The 16,844-nt window shown below is 39.6% G+C and overlaps 1 protein-coding gene across 2 annotated transcripts in view; it reads left to right on the forward strand.

Moving 5' to 3' along the window:
• LOC145256272 (uncharacterized) overlaps positions 1-12,297 on the forward strand; it is a 126,363-nt gene extending 114,066 nt beyond the window's left edge. For both annotated transcript variants that reach the window (XM_080114952.1, XM_080114951.1), the window contains exon 6: positions 11,968-12,297. In XM_080114952.1, the coding sequence (XP_079971078.1) occupies positions 11,968-12,147 (180 nt within the window). In that variant the 3' untranslated portion in view covers positions 12,148-12,297. The remainder of the gene's footprint in view (positions 1-11,967) is intronic.
• Positions 12,298-16,844: the final 4,547 nt, after the last annotated feature.

Here is a 16,844-nt window from a genome sequence, read left to right on the forward strand (position 1 = left end):
CGGACAAGTCTGTGATCCGAGTAGACTATATTATGAAACTTGGAAAATTCAATACTCCTACGCCGACTCGCCTAACTAAGAACCGGTCGATATAGTTCGAGAGCTGTACCGGACCGGAGCCGCGTCTACCTGTCCAAGACCGCACTAAGTCACGGGGCTCTTCATTTCGGAATTTGTCGATAAGATGAAACTTATCCGCAAATTCACGAAATAAAACAGCACCCCGATCTCTGTTAGTTCCCCTAAAAGTTAACCCAAATCGATCTAACTCGGGATCCAGGACCGCGTTCCAGTCTCCCGCTAAGATAACCGTTCGAGAAGTATCCATGAACTGCTCGATTCGCCGAAAGAAGGCAGCCAGCTGAACGTGGCTATTGAGCGCATAAACCCCAATAAGACAAAACGCCCTACCCTTTATGGTAACATCCAAAACACATAGCCTTTCCTTCGGAGTCCATGTAGCACGGGTCACACGACGCATCTAGGGATCTTTTAACTAGCCAGGGAATCCCTCTTGAGTGAGAATTAAAGTACGCTGAGTAATCCCTAAAGGACTTAGCGCACGTAAATGGTCGCCAGGAATAAACGGGTTTCCTGCACACAGCAAATATCCACTCCGAGGTGCTGCAGGTCCTAACTCAAGCGCCATTTTCGCGAGTCGGCCCATAGCCCTCGGACATTCACACTAGCAAGCTTGAGATCCATGATTGCAGAACCAGAAACGAACATCGGCGGCTCTCGTGAGGGTATATGCACCCATCGTAGTATCGATGTCCGTCATGAGAGATACCACCGACATGCAAAGGATAGGTTAGTTTTGCTATCCTATACAAGGAGTAGTGCATTTTTACCGGAGCCCTCTCAACACAACATTTTTAAGGCTTTTTATGTCCGAATCTTTAAAAACAACAAGAGGAGGGGAAAGATTGAAGGCTTTGTTTACCTCTTCTAACATTTGCCAAAGGTCCTTAGCCTCTTCTCTTTTTCGAATGACTGTTAATATTCTTTTTGAGTTCGGAAAGTTAGTAGGGATATCTATTAGTTTCCCCCCTACCTCCCTGAACTCAATTAGCTTTGCGAGATCTGTTCCCTTAAAATTTTTGTGGTTATTTATGCCGACTTGATTTAAGATGCAAATATCTTTGCCAGGGAGGTAGAGGGTCTTTTTCTTGTGTTCAAGCGAGGGGGTAATGTCTGTGTCCATAGCAGTGTGTGTGTTAGAAGGGGGTTTTGTAGGAGATGCAGGAGGAGTATTGTGAGGGGTCGGAGAGGTGGATGGAATAGGAGAGGATGGTTTGTGTTTTTTTAAAGGGCTTTGGCTGTTTGTGAGGGACCGGAATTGTGAATGGAGGAGGCATTCTGAAAGGGGAGGGAGTTTCTTTTTACACAGTGATCACAACTTATCAAGGCCCGGAAGCCACTCAGGGATAAGGGTTATTGCAAGTACATTACGTTAGTGTGGAGATTTGATGAAGTGTTTACTTAAGGGGGCGGTTCATTAGGAATTTATTAACATTGGACTTGAACACACCCAAGTTGTAATCCGGTGGGAAGCAGGCAGACGGAACAGAGTTCCACAGGCGTGCAGTTCTAAGAAAGAAGCTTTGTTCATGGAATCCACGTTTTGATCTAGGCACAGATAAAAAGTGGGGGAAATTTTTCACAGTGGATTCGGCTAGACGGGTGTTTTTCGTGAAAGATTGGCGAGAGGGGACCAGAGATTGGAGTTCAGACGAGAACCTGCCATGGAAATAACGATAAAACAAGGATAGGCTCGCAACGTCTCTTCTGTGGGAGAGAGGTTGTAGGGTAGAGAAAAGGACATCCCCCACTAAGCCACGAAGTCTATTTTGTACTCTGTCAAGGCAGGATAGGCTGTTTTTAGCAGCTCCTGCCCAGATATGGCAACAGTATTCCATCCTTGGACGTACTTGGCTTTTATATAGATAGAGAATTGCATCAGTATTGAGATATCTTCTGGAGCGGTAGAAGGATCCCACCATCTTTCCAGCGACCTTGGCAACAGACTTGATGTACGTGTTCCATTTCAGATCAGGAGTAAAGGTCAAACCCAGAAGCTTGTCAAAACACGGGGCCTCACCCAGACGAGAGCCATCCATCACAATTGATGCCAGATGGGGATCAGAGCGTTGATGATGTAAGGATAGGACTTTGGTTTTGGATGCATTAAAGGTAACCAGCCACATCGTCCCCCACGCGCTCGAGATCAGAGGAGAGAGAATCAGAGAGAACTTTATCATTTACAGCCTTTGATGTGTTGCCGTAGATGGTCGTGTCATCAGCATAGATGTCAACGAATGATTTAAGTATGTGTTTAGGGAGGTCATTGATGTAGATCAGGAAGAGAGTTGGGCCTAGGATTGACCCCTGAGGGACTCCAGAATTTATATTGCAGGCCTCCGATTTTTGTCCATCTACCACTACTCTTATGAGCCTATCAGAGAGAAATGATTTAATGATTGAGAAAACATTTCCAGTTATACCGTAGCTGGAAATCTTGTGAAGTAGACCCTTATGCCATACCTTGTCGAGTTTTTGGCTTTGTAGGAGACTGGATGATAGGGTTGGTTATAGATTTGGGGCTTGGTTTCGGAGAAGGGGGTTTACATGGGGATTTGGGAGATTGCCGTTGAGAGTCCAATTTCTTTTTTAGGTTGACAATTTTGACATATTTTTCCTTTTCGGGGTCGTTCTTGAGCATTGTCTGTTCCTTCATCTGATCGAGGCTCAGGCGTCCAGGAGTTTTTTCCCAGGTTTCTCCTCTGAGGATTTCGTCTGGATTTGTGGTCATTTCGTCGGTAGGAGGCTTGGGAACGCTTGTAGAAGTTGTCATTCCCAAGTGTTGTCCGATGAGTCTGCGTGATTATTTCTTTTTGTGAGATGGTTAAGCATTCTTCTGCTCAATTGAAAAGTACACTTCAAGTATTATAACCCGTACACTTTACAACGCGCGAGGGTCTGAATCCTGCTGAAGCCAAAAGATTGATGACGATGTCTGTGCTTGCTCTTATGACTTTTTTCGTCTTTCGGTCCACTACAAATAGTGTAAGGCACTTTTTTTGGATTTCCTCCAACCTTGATAAGTTAATAATCAATCCTGATTCGGTGACGCGTTCCAGGCATTGTTTTGCCTTTTCAATGAAGTCTTTAACATTGATGTTAATTTTGGGGAGTTTAGTCCAGATGTTTGCCATAGAAGGTGTGACGTTTTTCGATTCCATCGTGTCGATGACGATGGGCGTCTTGCTCGCAGAAGCGGCCATAGTCGGGCCGTAAAAAAAAAAAAAAAAACATGGTTAAGAAAATAGTCCACAAAACTGTTAAAAATAACAGTAAGAAAAAGCAGGAAAAAACCGTCGTGTAGAAAAAAACCCCAACGATAATAGAAATATAAGGAAAAGGACAGAAAGGAGAGAAATCGTTTATAAAATAATGCACCGCACAAGTCAATTGATGAAGAATGGGGTATTTATTTAAATTGCTTCCCACGTCAGCAATATTTGGCACAAGGCCGGGAAGTGGGGAACTAAGGAGGGGCACTCCTGCAATTGTAAAAATTGCCTGAGTAACCCCGTCAGCATTCCCCGGTCGGGGCGCCTTAGGCAGTAAGCAATGCACTTACTCCACCGAAAGCCCAGTCGCAAGGCCTGGGTGGGTGGACCTCCTAGGTATTACCCAGGCGGTGTACCTCAGTTCGACGGGTGCTGGACCGGTTCCCGGCCCCTCACCTGTTGGGCTGGGTGTAAAGAACGGATACTTGACGAGTACTACTACCCTGTCTCCCCGCAGCCGAAGCCGCTAGGAGACACATCCCATCATGAGAGATTCAAAATGGGGTATGATCCCACACAGTCGGGCGATTCTATTTATAAACGATGCTAATAGGAACTGACGAATCGAATTAATTCACGTTCTGCTACCAACCAATCAGAAACCAGAATTGCCCTATAAATATTACACCTTTTCGGTAGCAATTTCGCATGTTTTTTTCCGTCTCGATACGGTAAGAATATTTTGCTCTGTGGAACTGTTTACTGCAAACCAGTCACCTCTCAGGACTTGTTTAGAACAACGAACCATCGGAAACTGTTCTGAAACTAAACATGGCTTCCCCTTCTGGAGGTTATGGGTCCAGCGTGCGTCTTTATTTCGATGGATCCGAATCAAAATTCGAATTGTGGCAAGTTAAATTTCTAGGATATCTACGAATCCAAAAGCTACACAAAGTTCTTCAAACACAACCTGAAAACAGAAACGATCCCGACTTCATTGAAAAGAACGCAACTGTTTTTGCGGAATTAATACAGTGTTTAGATGACCGAAGTCTATCACTGGTAATGAGAGAAGCCCTGGACGACGGCTGCAAAGCATTGAACATATTGAGAGAGCATTATTTATCGAAAGGAAAACCCAAAATTATTTCTTTATACACTGAACTGACCTCTCTAAAACGAATCGAAGCTGAAACTATTACTGATTATATTATATGAGCCGAAACGGCTGCAATTTTTTTTAAAAGTGTCTGGTGAAGTTATAAGTGACAGTCTGTTAATTTCAATGATCCTTAAGGGATTACCGAGTGATTTCGAGCCATTTACCACTGTGATAACGCAAAAAGAAAAACCCAGGACTTTTAGCCAATTCAAGGTAGCACTCAGAAGTTACAGAGAAAATAAAAAATGATCACAGAAAAAAGACGAATCCACAAATATGAAATTTAAAAATACACACATAAAAACACCAAAGTTAAATTATACCCATGCCAGGAATAAAAAACGCAACTTTGCCAAAAACAATTTTTCTCCTAAGAAAAGTACAAAAATTATTTGCTATAATTGTGGACGACCTAATCACAAGAGTTTCCAATGTAGATACAGGACTCAAAATGGCGACTCCATTAAAAATGTGGAGAGCTCTGTTAGCGAACACACATTTTTATTTTCGTGTACGTTTGATGCGTCAACAACAATAATAATTTTCTTGTCGAATGTGGGGCCACGGCACATGTGATTACAAACGAATCGAATTTTATCAATTTTGACCCCAACTTTAAGCCACAAAATCATTTTGTAGAACTAGCTGCCGGGAGTCGAGTAAATGATATCGTTTTGAAAAGAGGCGATGCTAAAATCTCGCTAAAGAACAATAAAGGTGAACTGTGTTTCTGTATTCTAGAAAACACTCTTCTAATCCCAAAATGTAAACAAAATATATTTTCTGTACAAGCTGCCACAAAACAAGGTGCAACTATAAACTTTAGCCCCAATAAATCAAAACTGGTATACCCGAATGGAACTCTATTCGACACTAAAGAAAATGGATGACTATATTATTTGAATAGCGTAGTCCCATCGAAAACCGCCTGCCATGATCTACAGACATGGCATAAAATTCTTGGACACTGCAATATTCCTGATATCAAAAAGTTGCCGACTGTAGTTGATGGAATGAAAATACAAACATAAAAAACTTAAACTGCGACGTCTGTACGCAAGGGAAAATGACAAACTATCAAAGCAAGATACCAGACAAGAAGGCCAAAAAATCCTATCAAATGTGCATTGTGACTTGAATGGTCCCGTGGAACCGATGTCCAGAGAACATTATAGATATGTGTTGAATTTCGAAAATGACCATTCAAGTTTAATAATGGTTTACATTTTAAAGAACAAATCTGATACCCTGCTAGCAACTAAAAATATCTAGCTGACATGACTCCCTTCGGTGAAGTCACGTGTATTCGTTCTGACAACGGTACGGAATTCACCAATAAAGACTTTGAACTTTTACTAATTAACCATCATATCAGGCATGAAAAATCAGCTCCTAGATCGCCACACCAAAACGGGACTGCTGCAAGAGCGTGGTGGACACTTTTTGAAATGGCAAGATGCCTACTCATTGAATCAAAACTCCCCCAAAACCTCTGGACGTACGCACTTATGGCGGCAGCCTATATACGCAACATGTGTTTTAACAAGACACTATCTAAAACTCTATATTAATCTTTCTGTGGTAAAAAAAAAACAAATTTAAGCAGAATGCATATATTTGGTTCAACTGGCTTCTCATATATAGATAAAAAGAGTAAATTGAATATTAAAGCCGACGGAGGTATATTTCTTGGATGCGATAAAAACAGCCCAGCCAGTTTAGTATTTTTCCAAAGAAAAATAAAATAAAAAGAATCCGATGTGTAAAATTCACAGACACGTTCAATTTTCCAGACGAAAACCCATCATATGAAGAAGATGAAATTATATTCCCTCAAATAATTAAACGAAGACAATAAAAATGACGGAGGCAAGTGTATCCATGATGATGATGATGGTGATGATGATGGTGATGATGATGATGATGATGATAAACGCGAAAGATATCCCAAAAGAAATAGAAGGCGACTCGATTTTTTTGTGGTCGACAATATAAAAGATTATCAAATCGACTATTGCTATTCAATGGAAAATACGCCAAAAAAAGCTTTAACGAAGCAATTAATTCAGAACATTGTAATGAATGGAAAATTGCCATGAAAAAAGAAATAGATGTCTTAACCGAAAATGATACCTACACGGTAGTGCCTCTCTCAAAAGATAAACATGTTATTTCTACAAGATGGGTCTTTACAAAAAAGACTACAGCATTAGGCGTAGAACAGTACAAAGCTAGATTTGTTGCTAAAGGGTACTCTCAGATTTACGGTATAGAATATTTTTCTACGTTTTCACCAAACACACACCTAAGGACAATCAGAATTTTACTGCAAATCGCATCGCAATATGACCTAAACATCCATCAAATGGACGTAAAAAATGCTTATTTGAATGGCCCAATAGATTGTGAAATTTATATTACCCCTCCAGAGGGATTTATAATGAAAAATAAAAATAGCGTGTGGCGACTTAACAAGTCATTATACGATCTAAAGCAGAGTGGTCAGTGTTGGAATACAGTATTTCATGATTATATTATTAAACAACAATTTAGACAATGCGCTATAGACCCCACACAAAGACGATAAACTACTGATTTTGGTTTTGTGGGTCGATGATATTTTAATCGCATCAAATTGTGACATAATGTTAACCAATGTTAAGAACAAATTACGTAAGAGATTCAAAATGACCGATCTTAACAAAATATCTTGGTTTTTGGGGATAGAATTTACTCAAAGCACTTGTTACGATGAATAAATAGAGATACATCGACAAAATACTATTAAAATTTGGAATGGGAGAGTGCAATAAACGCTCTACACCGGTCGAAAATGATATTAATAAAATATATACACAGAATCTGAAATAATAAATGATAAGCAATACCGCGAAATTATAGGTAGTCTTGTATACTTAATGACTGCGACCAGATCGACATAAGTTATACAGTAACAAAACTGTCACAAAAATTATCAGGACCGACAATGAAGGATTTAAACAGAGCTAAACAAGTCCTGCGTTATTCAAAAGGAACTAAAGAACATAAGTTAGTATTTAGAAAAGCAAGAAATCACCTAAAATTAGAAGGGTGTTCGGATTCAGATTGGGGAAACGACGAAGATCGAAAAAGTATATCTGGATATTGTTTCAGACTCTCAGAAAATGGGCCTATTATTTCATGGATATCTAAAAAGCAACAGATTGAAGCAGAATTTATCGCGATCACACACACGAACCAGGAAGAATTCTACGTTAAAAATATCTTAAAGACTATTTTAGAGTCAGTATTAACTAAAAGCCCCGTAGTAAATAATTGTGATAATCAATCCAGTATAGTCTTAGCACAGAACATTATAATCAACCAAAGATCTAAGCATATAGATATAAAATGTCATTTCATAAAAAAACAAGGTTAAAAAGGAATCCATTATTTTGAATTACATATCACCAGAACAAAATATCGCTGATGTATTCACGAAACCCTCAACAAGAATAAAGTTAAAGCGTTTTTTCTCTAAACTTGTTGGGGGATTCGACTGAATAATTTGTTTTCACGACCCTGTATGTATATATATATATATATATATATATATATATATATATATATATATATATATGTATATATATATATGTATATATATAAACTGTATCCATTTTATTTGTATTAACACTTTAACCTACTAATGCGTTACTAATACTTTTGATGAAATAAAACACACATTTTTTTTAAAAGTCACTTTTTTAAAAACCTCTTCTTTGTAATTTTACTTTTCGACAAAATACTTTTTGCAAGCTTATTTTAAGGCGCGCAGAAATTACAATTGACCTTTATTTTTTGTGCACATTAGTTTTATTTCATATTTTTCAAAAATGTCCTATTTTTTGCACTGTTTTAATTAACAAAAAAACAAAACAAAAACAAAACAAAACAAAACACAAAACTCTTTCAACGGGTACATTTTGCATGTATGTTTATTTTTATGTATATTTATTTATATGTGTTTTCTCTTTTCTTTTTTTTTACAAAACTGCATAATAATCAAATTTAAGAAAGTCGCAGTCGGGCGATTCTATGTATGTTTATTTTTATGTATATTTATTTATATGTGTTTTCTCTTTTCTTTTTTTTTACAAAACTGCATAATAATCAAATTTAAGAAATGGCTTCTTTTTCACATATCCAACCCCTTTTAAAGGTTAAAATACCTTCCATTACTTTTATTTGTCTTCTCTGTACACATATATCTGTTTTGACATTGGAACACAATTTTTACATGCTAAATTCTAAGATCCAAATGATTTCTAATTTTTGTTATATATAATTGAATATAAAACAATATATATTTATTTTTGAGCAGAGCAAACACAAGGGACTTCACCATTATAAAAAATAGGGGGATGTTGGAATATTTTTTATTCAGAATGGGGTAGAGATTTATTTGCTGCCAACCTCAGCAAAATGTTGCACGAGACCGGAAACCAGCAGGCTCCCCTAAAAGAGGGGCACTCCTGCAATTGTAAAAATTGGCTGAGTAACACCATCAGCATTCCCCGGTAGGGGCGCTTCAGACAGTAAGCGATAAACTTACTCCACCGGAAAGCCCAATGGTAAGGCCTGAGAGGGTGGACTCCCTAGGTGTTAGCCAGGCAGTGTACCTCAGTCCAACAGGTGCTGGGCCAGTTCCCGGCCCCTCATCTGTCGGGCTGAGTGTCAAGAACGGATCCTTGACGAGTACTACTACCCTGTCTTCCTGCAGCCGAAGCCGCTAGGAGACACATCCCATCATGAGAAATTCAGAATGCGGTATATATTTAACTGCTGCGCACATCAGCAATATGTGGGACAAGGCCGGAAAATGGGGACCCGCAGGCTCCCCTAAAGGAGGGGCACTCCTGCAATTTTAAAAATTGCCTGAGTAACCCCGTCGGAATTCCCCGGTGGGGGTGCCTCAGGCAGCAAGCAATAAACTTGCCCCACCGGGAAGCCCAGTGGCAAGGCCTGAGAGGGTGGACCTCCTAGGTATTACCCAGGTGGTGTACCTCAGTCCAACAGGTGCTGGGCCGGTTCCCGGCCCCTCACCTGTTGGGCTGAGTGTCAAGTGACGAATCCTTGACTTGTACTACGCTGTCTCGTTGCAGCCGAAGCCGCTAGGAGACACATTCCATCATAAAAGGTTTATAATGGGGCATGATCCCACGCAGTCGGGCGATTCTATTTATAAACGATGTTTCTAGGAACTGACGAATCGAATTAATTCACGTTCTGCTACCAACCAATCAGAAACCAGAATTGCTCTATAAATATTAACCCTTTTCTGTGGCAATTTCGCATGTTTTTTCCGTCTCGATACGGTAAGAATATTTTGCTCTGTGGAACTGTCTACTGCAAACCAGTCACCTCTCAGGACTTATGTGTAACAACAAACCATCGGAAGCTGTTCTGTCTACTGCAAACCAGTCACGTCTCAAGACTTGTTTAGAACAACGAACTATCGGAAACTGTTCTGAAACTAAACATGGCTTACACTTCTGGATAATTATATACATAGATAAAAAAGAATAGACGCCACAAGAAACAATTTATTTCAATAAACGTAATTTATAGAACAAAATCCAAAATAAATGGTCACAAATTTAATAACTAATAGTTGACATTCCCACTTGTTGTTTTTAATGCTAGGGTCTTTCTAGGCACAATACTCGGTTGACGAATATCATCTTGAGGAATTTTTTGCCATGCCTGGCGCAGCAATGCTTGAAATTCGAGCTTAGAAAAGAGCTTCCATGTTCTCTTAGCAAATGTTCCTGTCTAATATGCCCCAAAAGTTTTCGATTGGTTTACTACACGGAACTGACTTGGGCATGGATTTTTTAAAATTCCAATTTGGACTCAATCAATGTTGTTTCACCATGGAAACTATTAAATTTAAAGCATCTGGCAGGACTACGAATATATATATATATATATATATATATATTTAAATAAGGGAGTAGTCACCAACAATGTGTATTTTTTAACATTATTTTATTATTTCGTGTCTTGGTTTTTCATTGAGAATTATGTTTGGATCATTGTAATAATGTTTTTAAGTTATTGAAATCGTTTACGTACGTTTCAGACGGTCTGATGCGTCCTCGTCAGAAATTATTTTCAAATGTGTAAAAATGGCGATTTTCGTTAGTTTGAAGTTTTTCCAAGGGGTAGAGGCTTGTAAGTGTTTATTATACATTGGTATGCTTTTTTTTTTTTTTTTTTTTTGTCAAGGGAGATTTTGACCTGGCTGTAGTCGGTCAGTCGCAATTTCTTTCTGCTAATGTGTTTTTTCTTTTCCTTTAGGGTGGGGCAGGGTGTGTGTGTGTGTGTGTGTGTGCGTGTGTGTTTATGTGTGTGTGTGCGCGTGTGCGCGTGTGTGTGTTTGCTTTTATTGGTTTGGGAATGTGTATATTTTGGGGTCATTTGCTTTCTTAGGAAGGCGGCTGTGGTCCGAGGTCGTTACTAATGTGTATGCGTAGGGAGGGGGGACTGGCTCTTCTGAAGTAAGGGTGGGGGTGCTACTCCCTTATTTAAATATACATCTTTCTTTCGTTGGAATTTATTAACCCATTTTATATATATATATATATATATATATATATATATATATATACAGTCCTGGTCTAAATCATAAGACCACTTAAGAAATTAAGCGTTTATGTATATTATCGAATTTTTAATCAAACAAATGGTTGAAACCATTGCCAAAAGGGAAAATATGATGGAGAAAAAAATGAAATCTGCTTCATTCGAAACCTTAACCCTGATCTAATAATTATTAAAAAAAAAACATTTTAACCGTGTCAAAATGGTAAGACCACTGATAATTTATCTAACAAAAGGCAATTATAAATTACTAAAAAAGTGTCTCAGTATTTAGTATAGCCTCCATTATTACGAATTACTTCAACAATTCTCTTCGGCATGCTTGCGACTAAGTTTTTATCAGTTTCGAAGGAATTTTATCCCATGTACTGAAAACTGAATCAGAAAGTTCCTTTATCGAATCATACTGCGTTCCATCCTTGAACACTTCTTTTGCCATCCATCCCCAAAGATTTTCAATGGGAGTGAGGTCCGGAGAACATGCTGGATGATCTAACATTCTATATTATTTGAATAAAAGTATTCTCGTGCTTGTCGCGAAGTGTGTATCGCAGCGTTGTCAAATTAATAGGTATAATTATATATACATATTTCTGAAGAAATATATATTCTTATATATCAATCCTTATTTAAGGAGTTCAATGTAATTACAGAGCAATATAGAGAATAAATGACAAAATATATAACTTTTTGTATATATATATATATATATATATATATATATATATATATATATATAAGTTTAAGTTTAAAATCTGACACCTTGTATATGACAATAAATCACCTCTTCAGCTTACAGGGAAATAACATACATCCTTTACGCAATCGTGTTTATTTGTTAGTCATCTTTAATTTAATTTCTATTTTCAGCATACAACAGTGATTGTCCAAGCGCCACCTCAACAGATTATTACTACAGTACCGGGTAATACGACAGTCCAGTACCAATACCCGCCCAATAACACAATGCAATATACAGCTACAGGGGATGGCGCGGTGTCGCACCAACCACCAAACTACCAACAATATCCCTACCAAACGAAACCTTAATAAGAGACTTGTCTACCTTGCAAGCCAATTTCGTGCATGTCATTAGTGGATGAGACATTCTTAAAATGAAATGTATTTGATTAGAAGTTGCTTCCATTTGTTTTTTCGAAAAAAAAATCTCACTACAAATAAATTACATATTTACATACATTTTCCATATTTGTCCGTTTTCCTGGAACATTTCTGTTCTTGCTCAACTTTAAAAAAATCGTCTCTAACTGATGCTTTTTCAAAATACTTCTCTATCTTCTGAAACATTACCCTACTTGCCTTCTTCTCTGCAATCAATTCCCATATGTTTGCCCAATTGGCAAATTCCATATATATATATACACACACACACACACACACACACACACACACACACACACACATATATATATATATATATATATATATATATATATAAGGGGATCCAAGAAATATATAAAGATTCTTTAAACAGAGACTTTTCGATATAATAAAATACTTACAAGAGAAAAACTACTGATAGTAGAACAATGTATAATGGTGTATATAGATTGATTGACTAATTTAAAACAAGGAAAACAATGAACAATACAATGTGAGGGATTTATGGAAGTTCTTTATTCCAGTCGTTTCGAAGCATAATGCTTCTCCTCAGAAGAGAAGTTTTTAGGTAACAGTTTGAGAGCTTGTTTCTTCTGTAGAAAGCAACCATTTATTAAGCTGCCTGGCGAGAGCTTCTGGTTTTCACGGGCCATTTGTCCGACACATTAGCATATCCACTGTCGCAACCATGTAGATTTGTTATATATATATATATATATGTGTGTGTGTGTGTGTGTGTGTGTGAGTGTGTGTGTGTGTGTGTGTGTAGAAGGGAATTCAATAATTACTTCTGACGCACATTCATAACAATGGATAATGCACTTTGAGTGCCACACCATCAATATCTGCAAATATCAACAAAGAGACGAAACTTCTATGTCATTAATACATAACTTCAGTGGTCATAACAATGCGATTTGCAATCTATCTCTAATCGATTCAGGTGGAATAGAAAAATAGGAGGCATGATTTTTGTAGCGCCCAACCCCTATATATATATATATATATATATATATATATATATATATATATATATATATATATATACTTATGAGCAAAAAAAAGAAAAATGGGCCAAGAGTGAAAGAAGGGAGAAATCGATTTTTCAATATTTTCCCATGAATTTTTGTTAACTTTAACTGAAAATTTCTATTTTGCAGATAATAATAAGTGAAAAAATGAATCCTAAAAATGGTAAGACCACATCTTGGCGAGGATATAAAAAACCGAATTTCAGTATTTACTTTTGATGTTGATAATAAATGATGGGTGCAATAAGTATCCGGTACAAAGCAAATTAGTCGCGTGCTCTCGTGTAATGAATGAATGCGTGAATGTAGGATTGACATAAAATTCTTAAAGATAAACTAAAATGACCGAAAAATGAGCTGAAATGACTTAAATAAATAAAAAGTAAATGACATAGAATGACTTTAATGAACTTAAGGATGAATTGAATGACCTTAAGAATGACTTGAATGCTTAAAAAATAACTGGAATTCTTCAAAAACAACTTAAAAATCTGGAGAATAACTCGAATGGCTTTGAGACTGACTGATTGTAAAGTGGGTGATTATTTTACATTAAATTAATACAGAAAACTGATCCCACACTTTCCATCACAAAAATTATTTGATTTAGGGAATTTGAAACGTTATATTAGCTATGTGGTCAAGGAAAAGTTACAAACATAAATACAGCATGTAGTAAGACAGATACTACACATTGATCTTGGCCAAAAGGCCAAGAAAAGCGGTATTTATTTGCTCCCCCACCGAGCAAATTAGGCACCAGACCGATTTTTAATGTGAGGCGTGAAGGGGAAATGGGGACCAACTCCCCGGAAATTAGGGGAGCTGGATAGTGGCAATTGCTATAAAGGGTTGCCTCTACATTGACCAAGATCATATATGTGGGGTTGCCCCTACATATGGTCTTTGCTTGCAGTATCTGCCGAAACAGATACTACACTTTGAGATATTAAATCTTTTATTCAGGCAAAAAAAGAACATGTACAAAAAACTTAGGCACAAGGCTAACTCAAAAGGAGGGGGAAGATGGGGGTCGTTAGTCATCCTTGTCACTCTAGAACTAAACAAAAGTTTCTCTTAGCTAGAATCTTCTTTCACCATAATACCGCATTCGCTCTTTCGTACTTGGTGACGTCCTACTTAGCACCTAATTGTTTAAAGCATTTTTTGTTTCCGTATGAAAACAAAAAAGACAACAATGATGATACAAAATTTCATTTGTGTCGAGGGTGGGTGAAGAAAAAATACAAACGTTGTTAGTAGGACCCTCACAACACCGTATAGTTGATAGGCCGCTTGTTCCACTTTGGTTTGTAAAGGAACCTGAGCTCCTGCAGGCCGGTCTCTAAGTGGGGATGCTCTATAGATGGGACGAAATGGAGAAAAGAAAGTTTTGTTGGTGTGGGGGATGGGGAGTTAGTGATTGATTTCTTTCTCTCCAAGATGGGTGAAAAATTAGAGTGAGGGGTGAAAAGAAAACTTGCAGATAGGAAGGGATTGGGATCTTGGAGGCTTCATAGTTGGGGATGAATGAAGCATTTACTCGGCTAGCTAAGAGGCTGAAAATGGATTACGCTTGACGGAACTGCGCGTTCCACACCTAGGCGGGGAACACGGATTCAAACTTGGCTCCTTTTCATACACACAGACTTTCTACATGTATCCATCTTCTGTCAAATGCCGCACGATGCAGCCTTCTTCTATCACATCTGATCTTCACCCGTAGTTGGTGTTTAAAGAAAGCGATCAGATCCTAATCAGAAAAAGACAACACCTCCCCCCCGGCAACCATGCAGACGCGATGTCTAAATCACCATTCTCGTCACGGCCAGGATCGTAATGTAGACCATTTGTCTTTCCCGGCCTCACGTTTTCAATGACATTGGATACGGTAATCGAGCGAGGTTGCTCGGGATCGATGCGAGCCGTCACCTCGCTGACATACGACCAGTACTGGTGGAGTTCACAGCAATCAAAGAAAACGTGATCAGTCGTTTCTACGGCCAGTGTTCCGCAACGGGGGCAAGCAGGCGACTCTCCAAAACCAGAAATGCATTGTATGCTGTTAAGTGGAAGTGCATTTCGGGCCAATCGCCAGGTTAGAAAGAACTCCGAATTGTTCAGATGACTCGAACCTGGCGCCCAACTCCACACGGAGCGGATCTCACTCTGCTGCCAATTCAAACGCACGCATAGCGGGTCGTCGGCGGCCCCCTCACTAGATCCCTGCAGAGTTCCCTACGCTGAGGATCTGAACTGGGCCATCCGTTTAGCTGAAGGGCGACGAGAGGTTTGCGTTGCTACTCCAGGCGCCCAACCGCAGTCCAATCGACTAACTGCGGTTTATCTTGGCCCCCGACATGATCTTGATGTCTTTGAAGCTCGACACGAAGACTGTAACTTCATCGGCAAACGCAGATACCTTGGCAGCTGGGTCGCAAGACAGCCATTCCACGCAGGGCCAAATTTGCCTCCTCATGTCTCAGCTTGCGGAGCAGACGCTCCAAGGCCAGGACGTAAAGCAGAGGCGACAGCTGACAGCTCTGACGAACCGACAGAGCGATAACAAATGATTTCGAACGCTTTCTGTTGACTTGCACGACAGCCATGTCGATACATCACGGAGATCCACTTGCAGAAGTCCGGTTTAAAACCGGCGGCCTCTATGACAGCTGCCAGTAAACGATGGCCGACCCTATCGAACGCTTTGGACTGATCTAAGTTTATCAGCGTGGCTTCCGTGTCGTCATCTATTACCCCCTCTAGTATCATGCGGATCAGGTGCAAGTTGTTCAGAATCGATCTCCCTTTCACAGCGTAGTTCTGTTCTGGTTCAACCAATTCGTTGATAACAACCTGCAGCCGATTCGACAGGATCTTGGCCAGAATCTTCAACTCTGTTTAGCAGAGTTATGGGCCTGTAGTCGTCTAACTCTTCCCCTACATGCCCGTCACCTCTCTTCAGCAATGTGATCACCCCCTTGGTGACTTGCTCTGGGATGGATCCCTGAGTAAACCAATGGTTGAACACATCCATCAGAAGAGGCAGAAACATGGGCGAAAACCTCAAGTACAGTTCGTATGGCAGACCATTGAGTCCCGGCGATCTGTCACAGCCTACAGCGCAGTAAAGACCTCCCGCTCCGTCACCCGGCCCTCACAACTAGCCGCTCTAGCCGCCTCGATGCGGGGAGAGTCAGCCAAATAGTCGCTAAACTCAAGGACCAGAAGATCGGGCTGCTGCATAAAACGCTCCTCGAAATGTTCTCGAAACGCCTTGCGGATCTCCCGAGTTGATTCCAGAGTGCGCCCATCCGGATGTCTGACTTTCGCAATGTATTTGTCCGAGCCACGCATAGAAACCTCACGGCGCACGTCTGCATCAGAATTGACTGCTTCGTTGCCTATCTTTCAAAGCCTAGCTCTAACTACTTGGCCTTCGTAACGCTCATTAGTCTCGCGTAGAAAGTCCTGCTTAGCTAGTTCCTAACTAACTCTATCACCCTCCCCCGTAGCCCGGGCTAGTGTCTGCTCTAGTTGCTTCTTCGTCTTGGCCTTATCTAGTGCGAGGCCCTGGGCATACTTGACGGAGAA

Source organism: Euprymna scolopes, chromosome 32, assembly GCF_053919585.1.
Source record: "Euprymna scolopes isolate OS-2025 chromosome 32, ASM5391958v1, whole genome shotgun sequence".
Classification (NCBI taxonomy): Eukaryota; Metazoa; Mollusca; class Cephalopoda; order Sepiida; family Sepiolidae; genus Euprymna; species Euprymna scolopes.